This window comes from Anarrhichthys ocellatus, unplaced genomic scaffold (assembly GCF_004355925.1).
Source record: "Anarrhichthys ocellatus isolate YVR2014 unplaced genomic scaffold, GSC_Weel_1.0 scaffold12, whole genome shotgun sequence".
NCBI lineage: Eukaryota > Metazoa > Chordata > Actinopteri > Perciformes > Anarhichadidae > Anarrhichthys > Anarrhichthys ocellatus.
Genome location: NW_022280042.1, coordinates 8,526,368 through 8,541,845, shown reverse-complemented (window position 1 = coordinate 8,541,845; position 15,478 = coordinate 8,526,368). Strand labels below are relative to the sequence as shown.

General features: G+C 44.0%; 1 protein-coding gene across 4 annotated transcripts in view; it reads right to left on the bottom strand.

Annotated features, from left to right (window-relative positions):
- The window catches only part of LOC116386305 (nck-associated protein 5-like), a 112,421-nt gene that overhangs the window by 3,852 nt on the left and 93,091 nt on the right, over window positions 1-15,478 (bottom strand). For all 4 annotated transcript variants that reach the window (XM_031852400.1, XM_031852399.1, XM_031852401.1 and 1 more), the window contains 7 exons: window positions 11,784-15,388; window positions 11,074-11,179; window positions 9,916-10,003; window positions 6,468-6,788; window positions 4,988-5,103; window positions 4,631-4,751; window positions 4,340-4,515 (listed from right to left, as the gene is read on the bottom strand). In XM_031852400.1, coding sequence (XP_031708260.1) covers window positions 4,340-4,515; window positions 4,631-4,751; window positions 4,988-5,103; window positions 6,468-6,788; window positions 9,916-10,003; window positions 11,074-11,179; window positions 11,784-15,388 — 4,533 coding nt within the window. The remainder of the gene's footprint in view (window positions 1-4,339; window positions 4,516-4,630; window positions 4,752-4,987; window positions 5,104-6,467; window positions 6,789-9,915; window positions 10,004-11,073; window positions 11,180-11,783; window positions 15,389-15,478) is intronic.

The following is a 15,478-nucleotide window of genomic DNA, read 5'->3' as shown; positions in this document are numbered from 1 at the left end:
GGAGCAATGTTGGTTTCCTCTCCTACCAGCTGGTTAATTGCATTCACCTGCCACCCAGGTGTAAACTATATTCTGTGAGTGGGGCGCTCATTAAAGCCCAGAGGGCCAAGTATGAGAACTACTGCTAGTGTACAGAAAATCCTTTCTCATACTGTCCAATACGTCCGTAGGACTCTGGTTTATTAAGGCTTCTGTCAGAGGAAAATATATATCGTTTTAAATGTGGGAATCTTTGTTTGAGGTATAAGCAAAGTACTATGAAAATAAGGAGGGATTTATGTTAATTTGTATGAAATAAAAATGCTAGTTTGCATTATTTACAGTCTCCTTAAAACCCAAAAGCGAACTGTTAAAAAACACCTAATCATCTCATACTGAGATGGTGTATTTTCATACGCAGAATAAACCTTCCATCTTAAAATCCCACCAAACCCTCCTAGTGTGCACCGATGTGACCTTTCTCAGCAGGCAGGATCGCAATACATTTGTAAAGAGGACAAAATCAAAAGGAAAGATCAAGGAAATTGTGCCCAGAGGTGACATGATATAAAATGTTAAGCAGGTTTTTGCAGGTGCGAAGGTTGAGCCCAAATTAAGCACAGCCAATGAATGCAGATTACTTGTTAAATTCTACTTCAACACCCACGCGTTGCTGTTCACAACACTATTTTTATGCATCGTCAGTCCTTAAAATTGTCGTTTTATGGCCTCGGGATACGAAAGAGTGTGTGACGTGATGGGTATCAGTGATTAGCAGAGCTGTGTGACAGTGAAGAACAGTCTGCAGGTCTTTACTCTCTCAGCTACGCCTCCTCTATATCTCGCTTTGGTCAGAAACAAGAAGAAAGAAAAGGAACGGCTGTCTTATCGCTGATTGGATTGGATTTTGGAGGAACACAATTACCAGCGGATCGAACCTTCCCGGTGCAGGTCTCTGTACCACCTGCGGGTTCAGCCAAAATGATGGCTGCACACATAACAGAGGCTGCAGGCAGACGTCTCAGCAAGAGTCTCCCATTTGAAAACACGAGGGGCCAAATCGGCAATTGGTTCTGCATCACATGTCAGTAATGGGATGTCTCAACTCATATTCAGTAAACCTGCTACAAAAGCTTTTTGAAAGAGTCTTTTATTGTGAGCAAAACATATTTCCTCCTTTTCCCCTGCTGCTATAGTTATTAGTCACTGAGGTTAGTGCTGATGGTGATCATTCATGAAAAATGCGTCTACTCAACAAGACATGCTCATCTTTGTAAGACAGTAATGGAACACATCCAATAGTGACGGTAGCATGAGGTTTTTTGAAGGTGACGAATCCAGAGCTTGGTTTGGTCATGATTATGTTAGGACGAAGAAAGGTTATTGGAAAACTTACATTGCTGCTAATAATTGTTGTTGCTATTTTGACATCGTGCCCATGATATTGTATAGACAGATTGAGTCTGAATTTACTTTTCATTGCAGACGATGGTGAAAAAGAATATGCGTCGTCTTGGCTGCCATTATTCTGAAAATGATTTTTATCTCCATCTCACTCCTGCATCGTGCTGGCTAGCAATGCTATCCAGCAACTGGATCTGACAGCAACTCAAGGGGAGCGCGTATTCCTGCTGGTGGTATTTATTTGTACACCGATATAGTTTTGGTTATCCAGTTCAAATTTCATGTCAGCTGAAATGTTCCCATTCCCTCGCCGTGAAATCATTGCTCAAGGTAACAAGCTGCTCCCCGCTCGGGGAGATGCTGTGCATGCTGATTTGTTGTACACTGGTTTTGGACCCGCGTCACATAAACCCGAGGAATCTCCCCAACTTTACAGACAAGTCCTAATGTTGCTCTCCTGCAGCAATTTCTTTCTCCTTAATGCAGACAAAGGGTGGAAACAGGAAAGAGAAAACAGTGAATAAGCAGGAAAAGGAATGTAAAAAAAATTTGGAACAAAAGCGGGAGGTCAACAGAGAAGAACAGATGAAGAGAGTTGTATGGGAGTGACAGAAATAGACGCAAAACTGGAAGGGAGACAAGAAAAGACACATGGGAGAAAGAGACTCTGAGGAAGGAGAGGATATGAGGAGAAGGGGGTGGGGGCCGCCGTTAGCAGGGCTGTCAGGTGCTGTCAGGATGATGAATGGGAGGCCAGCGCAGACTGTGAGGGCTCTGATGGGAGCCGCTGAGCTTTACATCACTCTCCTGAGTGTTTGTGAAAGGTTATTAAAGGCGCTTAAATCACCGGGCTCCGACACAGGCCCGCTACCAGTCACCAAACTTCCCCAAACTGCCCGCCAATGACCACGTCTCCCAAGTCAAAAGCTGCCGAGCCACGACAAAAGGAAAGCTCAGGTATGGTCGTGTGCTGAGAGGGGTGAGGAGGTGATGACACGCAGATGGATGGTCTATTTAAAGGAATAATGTAGGGTAAACGGGTTCAACAGCAGTCATCCATCATTATGGCTGCTTCACAGCTTAGGAATAAGGTTGTCAAAATGAAAGCCAACTTGGAATATTAAGTCTTCAAAGTCTTGTTTTCTTACAAAAAGTTCTCTTTACCAGCAAAGTACTTCTTTTCTTGGTTACCTCCACCTCTGCTTGCGTTTTGACAGCACAGGACATGACGCCAGGTTGTTTTGGGAGTAGAGCTCTTGACCTCTCAGCTTTGGTTCAGTCACGTTGAGCTCTACAGGCTTCCCTACTCAGAAATGCAGCCTACCGCGTCCAATTAAACGAGAGACAGGGTGGAGGATGAGACAAACAGACCAACATTGGTTGTGTGATGTCTGCTGTCAGCTAATGGAGTTGTGCTTGCAGCTTGGTCGCACAACACCATATCGAAGCGTCCTGTTCGATTCCCTGCTGGGACTCGGACCAGAATCACAAACCTCTCTTTCGCGCGAGTCTCGCTTCCAGTTTAAGTGCAAGTGCTCAAATTTGCTTTGTTAAAGTGAGCCTCTGCCTCATGCGATGATACAATACCTGATTGAAATTCTCTTTAGGCTTAGGGGGGTCAGATGGTAGAGTCAAGGACACTTTAGCAGTGGTGTTCACTACTCATTCCACCATCCTGCAAACATCAAACATCCCAACAAATCTGTCATTTTCTCCAGATAATGAAAGAAATAGTGATGATCATTTAAATCCATGCAGCGTGGCTCAGAAGGACTACACTCCCATGAACGATATTTAAATACAGTATATAATGTTGCTAATGAAAGCTGAAGCAGTGAGCATATTCCACCTTCCACCCATATAATCATTCTAATTTAATTAGTAGGCGTAAATGATTCACAGCTGTATATCTGATCCAGATGTTGAGTTCCAGAATAACACCAAAGGTCAAGAATAAAAACATGAATTCAGTTTTTTTTTCTCCCCACTCATACACAATTGTTTTTTGAACTTGTATTTAGTCGGACCCCTTTTTTCAGATTATAGATTTTTGTGTCAGGGTGGGTGTTGGGGCGGCAGCAGTGTAAGAGGAGAGTGTGGCTGTCCCATAGAGCCGGGCCGTGCATGCTGGAGGCCATTTCATGGTCTCTGATCCTCATTTGTCATTCAGCTGTATTAAATACTAATAGGCAAATACCCACTGACACAAGAGGGCGAGGCGATCGAAAGCAATTAGGACGCTTTTTCTTTGAAATCTGCAAAGAGTTCCAACGGTAGCAGAGAAAACCTTAGGGGTTTAGCAAATTCGTTGACATCAGGAAGTATTTCAAAGGTATAGTTGACACTGCAACTCAACAAGCCTCGCTTTGACCATCTGAAAAGTCTTCTCATCGAAGTCTATGACATACAGGAATGGTGCAAATTCAATTCATTCATCTGCATGCCTCTGCCGAGGGGAAAGAAAGATTATGCAAACCAAGTGACAGTGTGTGTCCCTGTTTCCTGGGAAGACTTTCATTGAGGGAAATTGCTATTTTTCTGACTCCTTCAAACACCCCACACATTCTCTTCATAATGTATAAAGCTGCATACATCTACACCTGGGAGCTGCCTTGCTTTTTATCACTTTAAACAGCTTCGAGAGGGATCCATGGATTTATTCTAGAACAACCAACCCAGGTCACACCGCATTATCTCCTTCAGATAGAGTCAAAACAATCAGTAAGAGTCAGTCTAAAATAACAAAAACTTGAATATATTGTTCAAAACTGTCCTTACTTACAGTAAAGCAGAACTTGATCAGCTGATGTTGAATATCTGAATAAGTGTCTTCTAATATCACTGTTTGTGCAACTTCCTGCATATCACAAGAGGCTATAATGGCCAATACAATGCTTGATAGGAATCAGCAGCATGCCTTTTATGAGTAAAACCAATGAGCCGTTTAGGTACTCACACTAAGTCTGTCTCCTGCTTTGCCATCCAGGGATGACTCCTTGTCTAACAGGTTGTACTGGGAGATCCGCCTGCTGTCCTTCTCCAGATGAGAATACACCTCGTGTTGGTAGTAGTCCATGATCGACAGGGATTTCTCCACACTGCTTCTCTTCAGGGTCTCCTCATTCTGCTCCACTATGGACGCAGGAATTTGTTTTAATAGAAAACGTGGGAAAGAATCTTCACAGGGGACTGGAAATGACTAAAGGAACTTCATAAAGCATTTGGTGAGTAAATGTTTCAACCAGACCTGAGTCACGTTTCTTAGATCTGTTGATCAGGGTCCTTTGTGGTGAGTTTCCGGTTCTTTCAGGTTCAGTCTCGGTGTCGCTGCTGCTCCCCGAGTACATGCACACTTGCAGGGCCCTTTCCTGTGTATAGTTTTTAAAAAAATTGGCATTTCCAAAGACGACTAGCACTATTATCTAACAAAAATCAAAGAACAATCATCTTTCTGTCAACACTTTTCTTTCCCCAGGTAGTTGAAAATAACTGTTTCCTGCAACATATTTTGTCTATATTTCTTTGACATTTTTATGATGTGTAAATATGTCAATTTTGAATACTTTCTGCCGGATTTGTGCATATTGTAATGTAAATGACATACACTGGGCATATCAGGATCCTGGGCTTTCATCGTCCTTTCTGTGTCCATCTCTTTGTCCTCTGTGGAGGTGTTGCTGTGTGGAGAGCAGAGACTCAACCTCTTTGTCTTGATTGCATCTATAAACCCAAAGAGACAAAAGAGAAATGAGTCATGGGGCGTAGAGTAAATAACCTAAACTGTTTTGCATTCACTATAATGCAATGCAAATAGTAAGAGGGAAGAGGAAAACATCATCTGAATTCCTCCAAAGTGACAATCCTTCCTTCAGACCGACAGATTGATGAAACAAAGGATGAAAATATCCATTCAAGTAAACCCATCCAACTGCATACACATCCATTTTTCTGCACATATGAAATGAGCTGCACAATAACCAAGCCATCAAACATTAATGGTGTCCACTCTGCCACTGTTCCCCGCCATGACTCCTGGCAGTCCAGATATAACAGGTTTCAGCTGTCGGCCCCGAACGACAGAGCACTGCCTTATTATCGCTCTGCCTACTGCCATCTCGGACAGACGCCAATTTAACTGTATCTTTTAACACTGAACTGCATTATAATAACAGCCCACTTTGGGCCAGTGCTCCATGTCCATCTGAAAAGTTCTGCATCAGTATCAGAAAAGTCCTTTCAAAGGAAAACAGTGACGCAGCTCCCTCTCTGTGATTCTAGTGATAACAGAAAGGATTGAAGGCTAAAACATACGATAAAGATGAAGGCTCTTCTAATCAACTTGTACCACGGGAAGACTCAACAGGAGTCGCTCTCTGTTTGCACCCACAGTTGTGACTCAAACTGCTGCCTCTGCAGTGCCACCGCAGCACTGAGGTAAAAGAGATGCAGACTAATGTCCTGTAAGCATAAAACCGCAGGCGTGATCGCTCAACCCTGTGTGTTATTCTAGCTTTAATCAGCCGTCTGATTGCATCCTACACATCACCTTTCCACTGTGCATCACACCGAACACGGAGGCAGAAGGCGCTTTATGATCTATGGCTGTGCTGACATGCCTATCTGATCGCACCCGTTAGTAGACGTCAGTGTTGATGGATTAACTTCAAAATTAGCTGAACAAACAAGATTCTTCTTTTAATCAGAGTCTAATAAAGCCAACAACTTCCTCTTGTCTGCTTGTCTGGCGCCCTTGAGCGGTCTGGAGGGAAATGTGTTCACATAAAGTACAGTGACATTCAGTATGTCACTTACTCTCTGAAAAGTAAAACAAGCTGTCTAAGGCTTTCAAGGCTCGGCACTTTGCCATCCAGCATGATGCGAGTTGCTTTTACAGAAGTGCATTTCAATTTACTTTCCTCTTTGGCATTGATGTTAGAAAATCAACAGAAATTGAAAGGTTATTCTTTGTCATGGTGCCACGACCAGCTGATGATAATGATCTTGGAGTAGAGTAAGCTAGCACTAAATGCAACATTTACCAGTTGATTTCCTGGAGAAAGGCCAAAGAGGTATAGATGACTTACCTGAAGCTGCTAATGTGGGCAGGCGGCTCTGGCTGTCTTGTGCGTTGTCGCTGCAGGTCACACTGGGGTTGGACAGGGAGTGAACCATGCTGGTAGGGGCATGTGGGCGGGTTTTTGGGAGGGAAGGCACTTTCACATCAGGTTGTGAGGGGTCTGCGTGAGAAGAGGGAGGCTCCCGATCGAGACCAGAGGAGCCGGCGGTCAACCCATCTGGGCTGGACTCAGATTTGGGGATGTGGCGACCGCTGGCCCGGGTGACGGAATCGGGGAGAGGGAAGGTGCCGATCCCGCTGTCCAGCGTTCTCATCTGACAGCCGGAGCCTAAAGTGACAGGGAGAGGAGTGTGATGTCTGGGAGAAGCACGGGAGCAACGGCACAGGTAAAGAAAGGAGGGCTTGGATTCACATGCAACGGAAAGGGTTGTGAGTAAAGAGGGCATCTGTAGCAGGTTCAGTAACACGTGGCCGGTAGGAAGCAGGGAGAAAAGACAGCATGTTTATTTGATTAAGTAATATTTCAGATTTAAAATGATTGTAGGTAATAGTTAGTAGTGGCTCCACCTTATCCTAATGTTCCTATCAGACACTCTTGGTAGAGACATTTGTAGCCATCATGGCAACAACAGATGCACAATTCTAATATGTTATGACACAAGAAAGCAACCTGCTGCCAGAAATTCTGAACAAAACACACATTTGAGCTGAAGCCCAAGAAGTTGTTCCTCAGATTCATCAGCGTGCATGCTGGGTAATCAGGAGAAGTGACCGCAAGTAGAAACAGATGGATGTGGTTTGGAAGCCACAGTTTGCAGAGCCTTGACTCAGGCTGGAACAGATGGACGACTGTTCAGCTCAGCCCAGGTCCATGGTACTTTGAACGCCGGCGGCCAACAGTTACATCGGCTCATTATTTGTTGTTCGCAACGTTTTACTGAGATATGATTTATAAAAGCGAAAATGTTTCATCTTTGTTCAAGTTCAAATGAGTTATTAGGGTGTTTTTCCCTGTGTTGCTGCGCATTATATCTTCTACTGTTAATCCTCTGCAGCTACCAGTTCTGTCTATGAAAATATTGGTGAGTGAAAACTCTGACAGCAGACGTAGAGATGGATCGATATCGTCAGGCTCTGCTATTCAGCTGTATAGTCTCATTGGGATGTTAGAGCAAAAACACAGTCTACTTATGAGCATTTCCTTCTCTGAATGAAGGTTCTCTCTGAAATCTGTTGGGTTTTACAGTTTGCAAGGGCGGATCACATTTAGATTTGAGTCTGAAGCTTAAACCATTGATGCATTACGTCTCTGGGGGCCATTAGTAATGCACTAAAGAAACAACTGCATCCTCCTCTGGATACCAAAGCACATGTACAGATGATGTGATGCCGTCTGTGTTCTTGTTTACGTGTACTTTTAGTTTTTATCTGACTTGCTCCAGACATTCAGCACCATACTACGCATGGAGAACTTGTGAAAAGGAGTCCTCAGTGTTTGGATGTACACATACACCGGGTTCGTTGGACAGATGGCCTCTTACTTTTTATTACATTTTATTTTATTCATCTTTCAATCAGCTGTCTCTCATTTAGATTAAGATCTACACAATTAACATGAATCAAAGAATCATAAATGTGAATATCAGATGATAAAGTCCAGGGTTTGAGGGGAGAGAGCTGGTTTGTTGAGCCCTCCACAGTGTGAAATGGGCTTTATCCAATGAGCGAGAGTCAAAGGTGTCATCTCCAAAAACCTTATTTGGAAGAGTTTTCTATGTCAGCAATCACATGGAAATGCAATGATAATTTACACATGTTAAGTCACATTTCCACAATATTGAGTAGTATCCTGGGTCCAGCATGTTGCAACAGGGACTTTTCTCTGGCTTTGTACCATCTGGTGGTTGTGTGTTTCCAAAACAGAGTAGAAAGTAAGTTTGAGAGCCAGAAGCATCAGCAGGCAGTGAAATAATTGGCGAATCATTGGTATTGATCAACACCGCTGTCAAACCCCTGCAGATATATTAGGCTCATTCTGTGCTATGGGCCAGTCAAAATGTTATTTATTGTCCCTTTACAAGAGGAAATACTGCCTGGAGGGAAGTCCTGCTAATATACAAGAACTGACCAGTGCAGAGAGAACTTCAAAGTCCACGTTCAGAACTGGGATTTTGCTCAGCGCTGCTTGCATCATAAACTGGCTGCTGGATGTAAACTATTTATATGATTGATGTGTTTGTCTGGAGTTAGGCCCGTGAATGCTGCACTTTGGAGATATGTGGCATTAAAGCAGCGCTGAGGAGCAATGAGCAGCCGCAGCTGAAACCTTTATGAAATATTTAGTTCATACTGTCTGGAAGTGCTTACCTGGCAGAATATAAAAAAGGCAGCATGTTAATCAGAATACATAGATAATTAAGAATTTCAGTTTTGTCGCCGTGGCTATGACACATCATGATTTCATTTTCACACTGAAGCCAAAACTATTTATTGACATGTTTTGATAACTTACTTTTCAGATAAATGTTCAATTCTAAACAAAGATGTGAAGCTGAGACCCAGTTTCTGCTTCTAGAGAGAATATTTCCACCAACACTGTTGTAAAGTTTGAGTCCATTCACCACCAGAAGAATATTCTGGATATAAATAAAGAAACCCACAGCAATTAGACCAACTTTTACAGCCAGTTAGTAATAAAGATATTGATTACAGCAGATTTAAATGAACAAGAATAGTTATTAACCTTCATTTAATTTAAAAAGAACTGCTATGTTCTTAAAACTTGGACAATGCAAGTATTTGAAAATGTTAAGGGAAGAAGCAAGGAGACAGATGACTACACATTCCATCCAGTAAACAGCAGTTGCACTCCCTCTCCACCCCACATTGTATCACACAACGCACTGCAATAATAGCAATCATCATCCTGTCTTACAAATGGTTTGATGCATCTATTTTTTCACTTCCTTAGCTGCTCAGGCATTGTAAAATATCACCTGGTTGCACATCAATCACCTGACTAGATTGTCAACGAGTTTCTTTTTTATTTATTAATTTTTCCACAGCAGCTGCTTCATGCCCACAGTAATGGTGAGTCTGGCAGCGAGGGGGAATTAGTTGGCAGAGGAATTGAGTTGTCAATCACATCAGGAAATCACAACTGTAAAAAAATGTGTGAATGCTCCGTTGCACTGGTTGATACGTGACGGTTCGTGACAGCTTTTCGTAAATCTGTACTAGGTGAGGTAATCACTTGCAATTATGAAGTTTAGTAGCTTAAAACATGAACATTTGGCATCAAAGTGAGAAGAGAAAAGTTGTAAAAAGGAGGATTGCACACAGGATAGGCTGCTCAGTCGCCCGCAAAACATGTCAGCATTGTTTTGGTGTTTGGCACTCAATCATTTATTAAATTATTTGGGTGAAACGGGACCAACAGTCATACAAAAGCTTACCCATCATGTGGTCTTGGCAAGCTGTGTCTGGGATGCGTCCGTCTTCATTTTCAGCCTTCAGGTTGATCTTCTGAGTCATTAGAAGGGTCTAGAATATTCATAAACAGTGATGTTGGTAATACAAACTTCAGTAAGCAGCTGAGATATACCACATTATACTGTAGGTAAGGTAGAGATCATGTTTCATTATCTAACATTCATACATTTTATATTTCTTCCTTTTGAGGTGACTTGCAATAGAAAAGTGAGAAAAGATCACTTATAGTACCTACAGATTGATATATTTTATGACTTTCTGGTATTGTGTAATATGTTTCAAGTTTTGCTCAAAAAGAAGTAAGGCAAGTGTAGTACTTTCCTGCCCTACTTTAATTGGGTTATTTAGTAAAGTGGTTTTAGGGTGGTAAAAGAGATGGAGCTTGTAGGTCATAAAGTGTTCCTCCTTTGTTGTATTTCTGTGGGGAGAAGATAGAGAGAAAGCTTGGAGGATGGTTTTAAATGGCTCCTTTGTCAAATTGAGTGCCTGCGATAACGAGCTCCTCCATGTTATCAAAATCCCACATCATCTGGATTAAATGTCCTACATTATGCAGCGAGATTCTCTTTGTGCGATTCTCTCCATTCAGCTCGCTCCTGATACTTTCGTTTTTTATTGCCATGTTGCTTTTTTCAAGCTCTCTCAAGCACTCAGGCTGTCCGTCACTTTTTGACTGACAGATAATAAGGACTAAATCCTCAAGGTTATAATGTTAGCCTTTTGCTTACAAAGTGCGCTGATACAATTTACAGACACTAGCTGCTGAGAGATGCCTAATTTAAGTTTGTAAATTACATGCATGACCTGATGACTGTCTCTGTGTGAGATGTAGTTTAAAAACCTTCAGCCTTGTGGATGGATACTGAAAAAAGTAGGCGATGAATTGTAGGCTGAGTCAAAGCACGATGTGAATCAATAGTGAGGCTTCGGGGGATATAATGGTGAAGAGGCGGCGGAGCAGTGGATGCGTTTGTGAACATGTACAAGTGTGAAAACCTGTGTGAATTTGCATGTGTGCGCGCCAACATCCTGTCAAAACATAGCCAGAGGCAAACAAGCAGAGCTTGACACACACATGTAATAAAGTCAGTTGTGTTGTGATGGCATGTTTGCTCACTTACAGCAGTATCTGGACAGATCTCCATATCTCCCTTCATTTCGCTGTGCATGTTGGGTGTGGAGATCCCAGGCGGAGAGGCAGCCACACAGTTGCCCTTCACAGCAGTCCTGCGAGAAAAATAAGATTTGATCTGTTTTTATGTCTGCACGCCGAGCTCCTCCCTTATCAACTCGCCAGGTAGAAAGTGAGCCTGCTGATAAATTGCATTGACCTGCACGCAAACATACGTGCACATGCACAGAAACGCACACACACAAAATGCCGTCAAATGTTTAACAACCTCTATGAAGTGCTCCCTTTCAAGTGATTGCAGTTACTCTGGATACACATCTGTCAGCTGTGGTTTGAAGTGGCAAATCAATGAAGTGAGAAGTATGAAATGTGGAGCTTTCCTGGCTTAAAGATGCTTTACCTCGAGTGTGCTGACTATGTGTCTGAACGCTGGTCCAAGAACTGCTTATGCTCACAGGAGTGGAGTCATAACTCAAACAGACAGCTGCTGTTTGTGCTGTTTATTCTCCGAACACACAATTTTAATGCAACAGTGGCTCATGTTTAATTTAATAGAACAACCAATTTGTTTTTCAATTGTCGATTCACTTGACAACACTGAGAAGGCTCAGTGGCAGGAAGTAATCAGCATAGCATCCGATCAATTAGGGGTAATTCATTCCTGATTGTACTTGATGTCAAAGATGTTGTTTCACCCACCTGCCAAGAATCTCTTTCATAAACTGGTCTTTGCCGATAAAGGCAGTCGTACACTGGATCTGACTGGCGATCTGACCCATCTGATTGTTGCAGTGGTCCATGATGGAGCTCAGCTTGGTGTTCATCTCAGACAGATTCTGCACCTCCTGACTCTCCCTCTGCTGGTTATCATTTTTCTTCTTATCCTTCTTCTTGTCAGACTTCATCTGTTTGCCTCCAAGCACTGATCCAATCTTTGACTCTTTCTTCTCCTCTTTCCCCTTAGGAGGGTCTGCTTTCTTACCACTCAGAGCTGGAAGTTTGCTCTTACGAAGGCCAAACCAGTTTGCCAGAGAGGGGCCCGTTTTCTGTTTGGTCTCACTGGCAGCTACTTTCTCCTGTTCTTGACATTTCTGCAAATTCTCTTCGATTCCCATCATGACTTTCTCTTCGATAGTGCAGACTGTTGGGCTGATTTTCTTCTCCTCCATATCCGGAGAGTCTGTCTGGGTATTTACTTCCCTGCTACATTCTGGCTCCTTAGTGGTGGTTTCTAAGCCTCCTGTCTCTCGCACTGGATTTTCTGAGTGATAGACACAAGTGGAGGGAGGAGGAAACTGCGGATGAGGGGCAACTTTTGCCATCTTACGGATATTGTTCAAGCCAATCCTATCACTGATGGGTAAGCTACGGGCCTCTTTTTGAGAAGGTGAGGTTATTGCCTGCCCCTTTGCGGTGCCCTGTGACCCGTCACCTTTGGAGCCTGATTTAGAAGTTCTCTCAGGGAGGACGTTGTGGCTATTTGAGCCTGTCATGCCTCCATAGTGGCTAAGCCTAGTCCTGGGGGAATGGAGAGGGCTCTCCGCTAAGCCAACACTTGGTACCTCCAATGAAGTCTGCCTTGACAAAGAGTTTCCCCTTTCACCAGAGTTGGTAATGATCTGAGTTCGGATTTTTCCCGGTCCATCTAAAGCATTGATGTTGGGTTTCTCAATATAGTTCGTGCTAAAACTCTGGCTCCTTGCTTTGGCCCCATTCATCCCCAAGGCTGGTTTAAGATGAGGTTTGGTAGTAACAGATATGGATCTAGAGAAAAGCTGACTGCTCCTTTTCCCTTTATCGCAAACCTCTTCCTCTTCTGGCAGCACAGCAGCATGCACTTCGTCTTCCAGTATCCTACACTGGACGTCACCTTTCCCCTCTGTAACAGACATCTTGGGTGGTGAATCAATACTGTACACTTTCTGCAAGCTGTCACACTGGGTAGAAGCATTTGAAGTCTCAGTCTCCTTGGAGACTGAGTTCATATGATCTTTCTCTTGCTTGCCTGGTATAGAGGGACTATTTGTATGGCTAGGGGGAGATTTTAAAAATGCTTTAAACCCCATTGGGATGCGAGTCTTTGAGGCTTTTTCCGCTGTGTTTGGGGAAATTATGACTGAGCTGGGTGGGCTAACAACAGCTTTGCCATTTGGGGGTTCTGTTTTACCTTGAAGGGTGTCCTGAAGCGATATCGGTAAACTAATAGAAGTCTTCTGCATTGTCTGATGGACATTATCATGGGTTGATCCTCTTTTACTTGCAAATGAGTTTTGAAGAGAGGACCCTCTGAGGGCACTGTACGGAGGGGGGACATTCTTTGAGCTTTTAGGTGCATTTTCAGTTTCTGGAGCACACCCTGAGTTTGCAGAAGGGAGGTAGTCTTTCGTGGTCATCCTCTTGTTAGTGCCTTTAGTAGTTGTCTGAGTCATGGCGGCGGACTTTTGAAGGTGCCGACTGGTTTTCTCAACCAGTTTCTGAGGTGCAAGTGCAGTCCCGTAGCCTGCATCCAAGTCTAAACAGTCTTTATCCTTGATGGGTAGCGTAGTTTGCATATTTGGTACAAGTGAGGTGTGGTAACTTGGGGGAGGGCCCCTCACAGTGGTTGGTGTGGAGGTTTGAGCCACCCATGTTTTATGTGCTTGAGGCGACCCTTCGTAATTTGGTCTGATCAGTAAGGAGGTGGTGCGGCCCGGGGGAGGGGGAGGAGAAGGGGACCTGAGTTTATTTTTGCTGGTTTCACAGTGTTTGTCTCTGGTTGGCTGTTCACCATTGTCAGCATACTCCAGGTGCCTCCTTGAGATGTGTGGGGAACTGGAGGAGGAGTCCTTACTCCATTCGGCCCTGCTGGGGAGCTTGGCGTTTACTGCCTTTGGGCTCTGTGAGCAGGTTACAGGTGTTTTGATGAACCGGGACATTTTAACTGCAGGAGAGGAGGGGGATTTCTCCTGACTAGAGGGTCCTGAGTTTCCACTGTTACTTGGTTCAGTGAAAGAGCCCTTAGAGAATCTCAGTGGTGATCCTAAAGGTTTGTTTCGACCGGGTATCTTTGAACCACTGGACTTCGGAGCAACAGAATTGTTCATGGGAGGGATGGAATGGCCGTTATTCATTCGGCTGGTTGGTGGTTTGATTAGTTTCCTTTGTGGAGTCAGCTGCATTGACAGCCTCTCTGCACTGCCCTCCCTGCTATTGCTTGTTTTGCTCAACCTAATTTGATATTCAGATGGCTTCTCTGGAGATTCAAGAACAGTGTAGTTTCTTGCATTTTCTGATTTTTGCCTTGTTGGCCTCTCACGGGGCAGTAGTTCTGTGTAATCGGCAATTACCTTGCTACTTTGAATGTCATTTCGAGGCCCAGCCCCTGTTGTGAGCTTCTGAGCACAAAGTTCAATAGGCTCTCCTTCTGCATCAAATATTGCCAAAATGCTCTCCTCAGACTGAGTAGACGTTGCCCCTTTGGGCACCTTGATTAGGCTGAAAGGCCTGGGCCTCCCATCTGCAGACTGGGTGCGTCCCTGCTCTCTTCGCAAGCACTGTTGTGCGAGCAGCTTGGCAGCATCTCGTGACACCCTCTCGGAGTCCCTCTCGGCTTGCTTCGGTGGCTGGCTTAAGGACATTCGGATGTCACTAGACTCAGAGTTGAGTTCCTCTGGATCATCCACGTCAGAGAGGGTATTTGGACCATCTGGGTCAGAAGGATTGAAGTGCAGCAAGGCTGGTTTCGTAAAAGCTGATTTCCGCCCTCCCTCAGGGAGAAAACTGTTAATAAAACTCAGGAGTTTCTCAGGACGCTCCTTTGAGTCAGAAGAGTGTTTTGAAGCCACTAGACCTGAGCTACCGTGACCTCCACCTCCACTGTCCTGTATCCCCTCCCAGCTACACAAACTGTCTGAAATGCTGCGGGAAAGCCTCTTACAGTAAAACCAGCTCTCCTTGGTGGGGATGTCATCTCTTCGACTGGAATGTGCCAATTCATCATCTGCATCATCAGAATCATAAGAGAACTTCTTGCCCCCAACAGCTAAAGTTCTACCCACATGGGTAGGCTTGGACACCCCTTTACTACCACTCTTTATACCCAGGGAGTAGATGCCCTCGTTTGAGTTCATGCAGTCTTTGTCGGCTGACTTGGAGACCTTGGATGAAACGGAGGAGCTCCTGTGTTTCCTCCTCTGGAGCTTTCTCAGTCCTTCTAGTATGTTGCTCTCCTTCCGCCTTGTGGGCAGCTGCTCCTCCGGGGGGGCGCAGATATTACTCGGAGCTGACGAACCCAAACTCAGCCTCTTCTCCCAGGTCAGAGATGACTACAGGGCAAACAATACACAGCGGATCAACAATTACGAAAATATGTTTTGCTTTTTGTTTTATCATAATCATCTTTACCTCCATTTGGA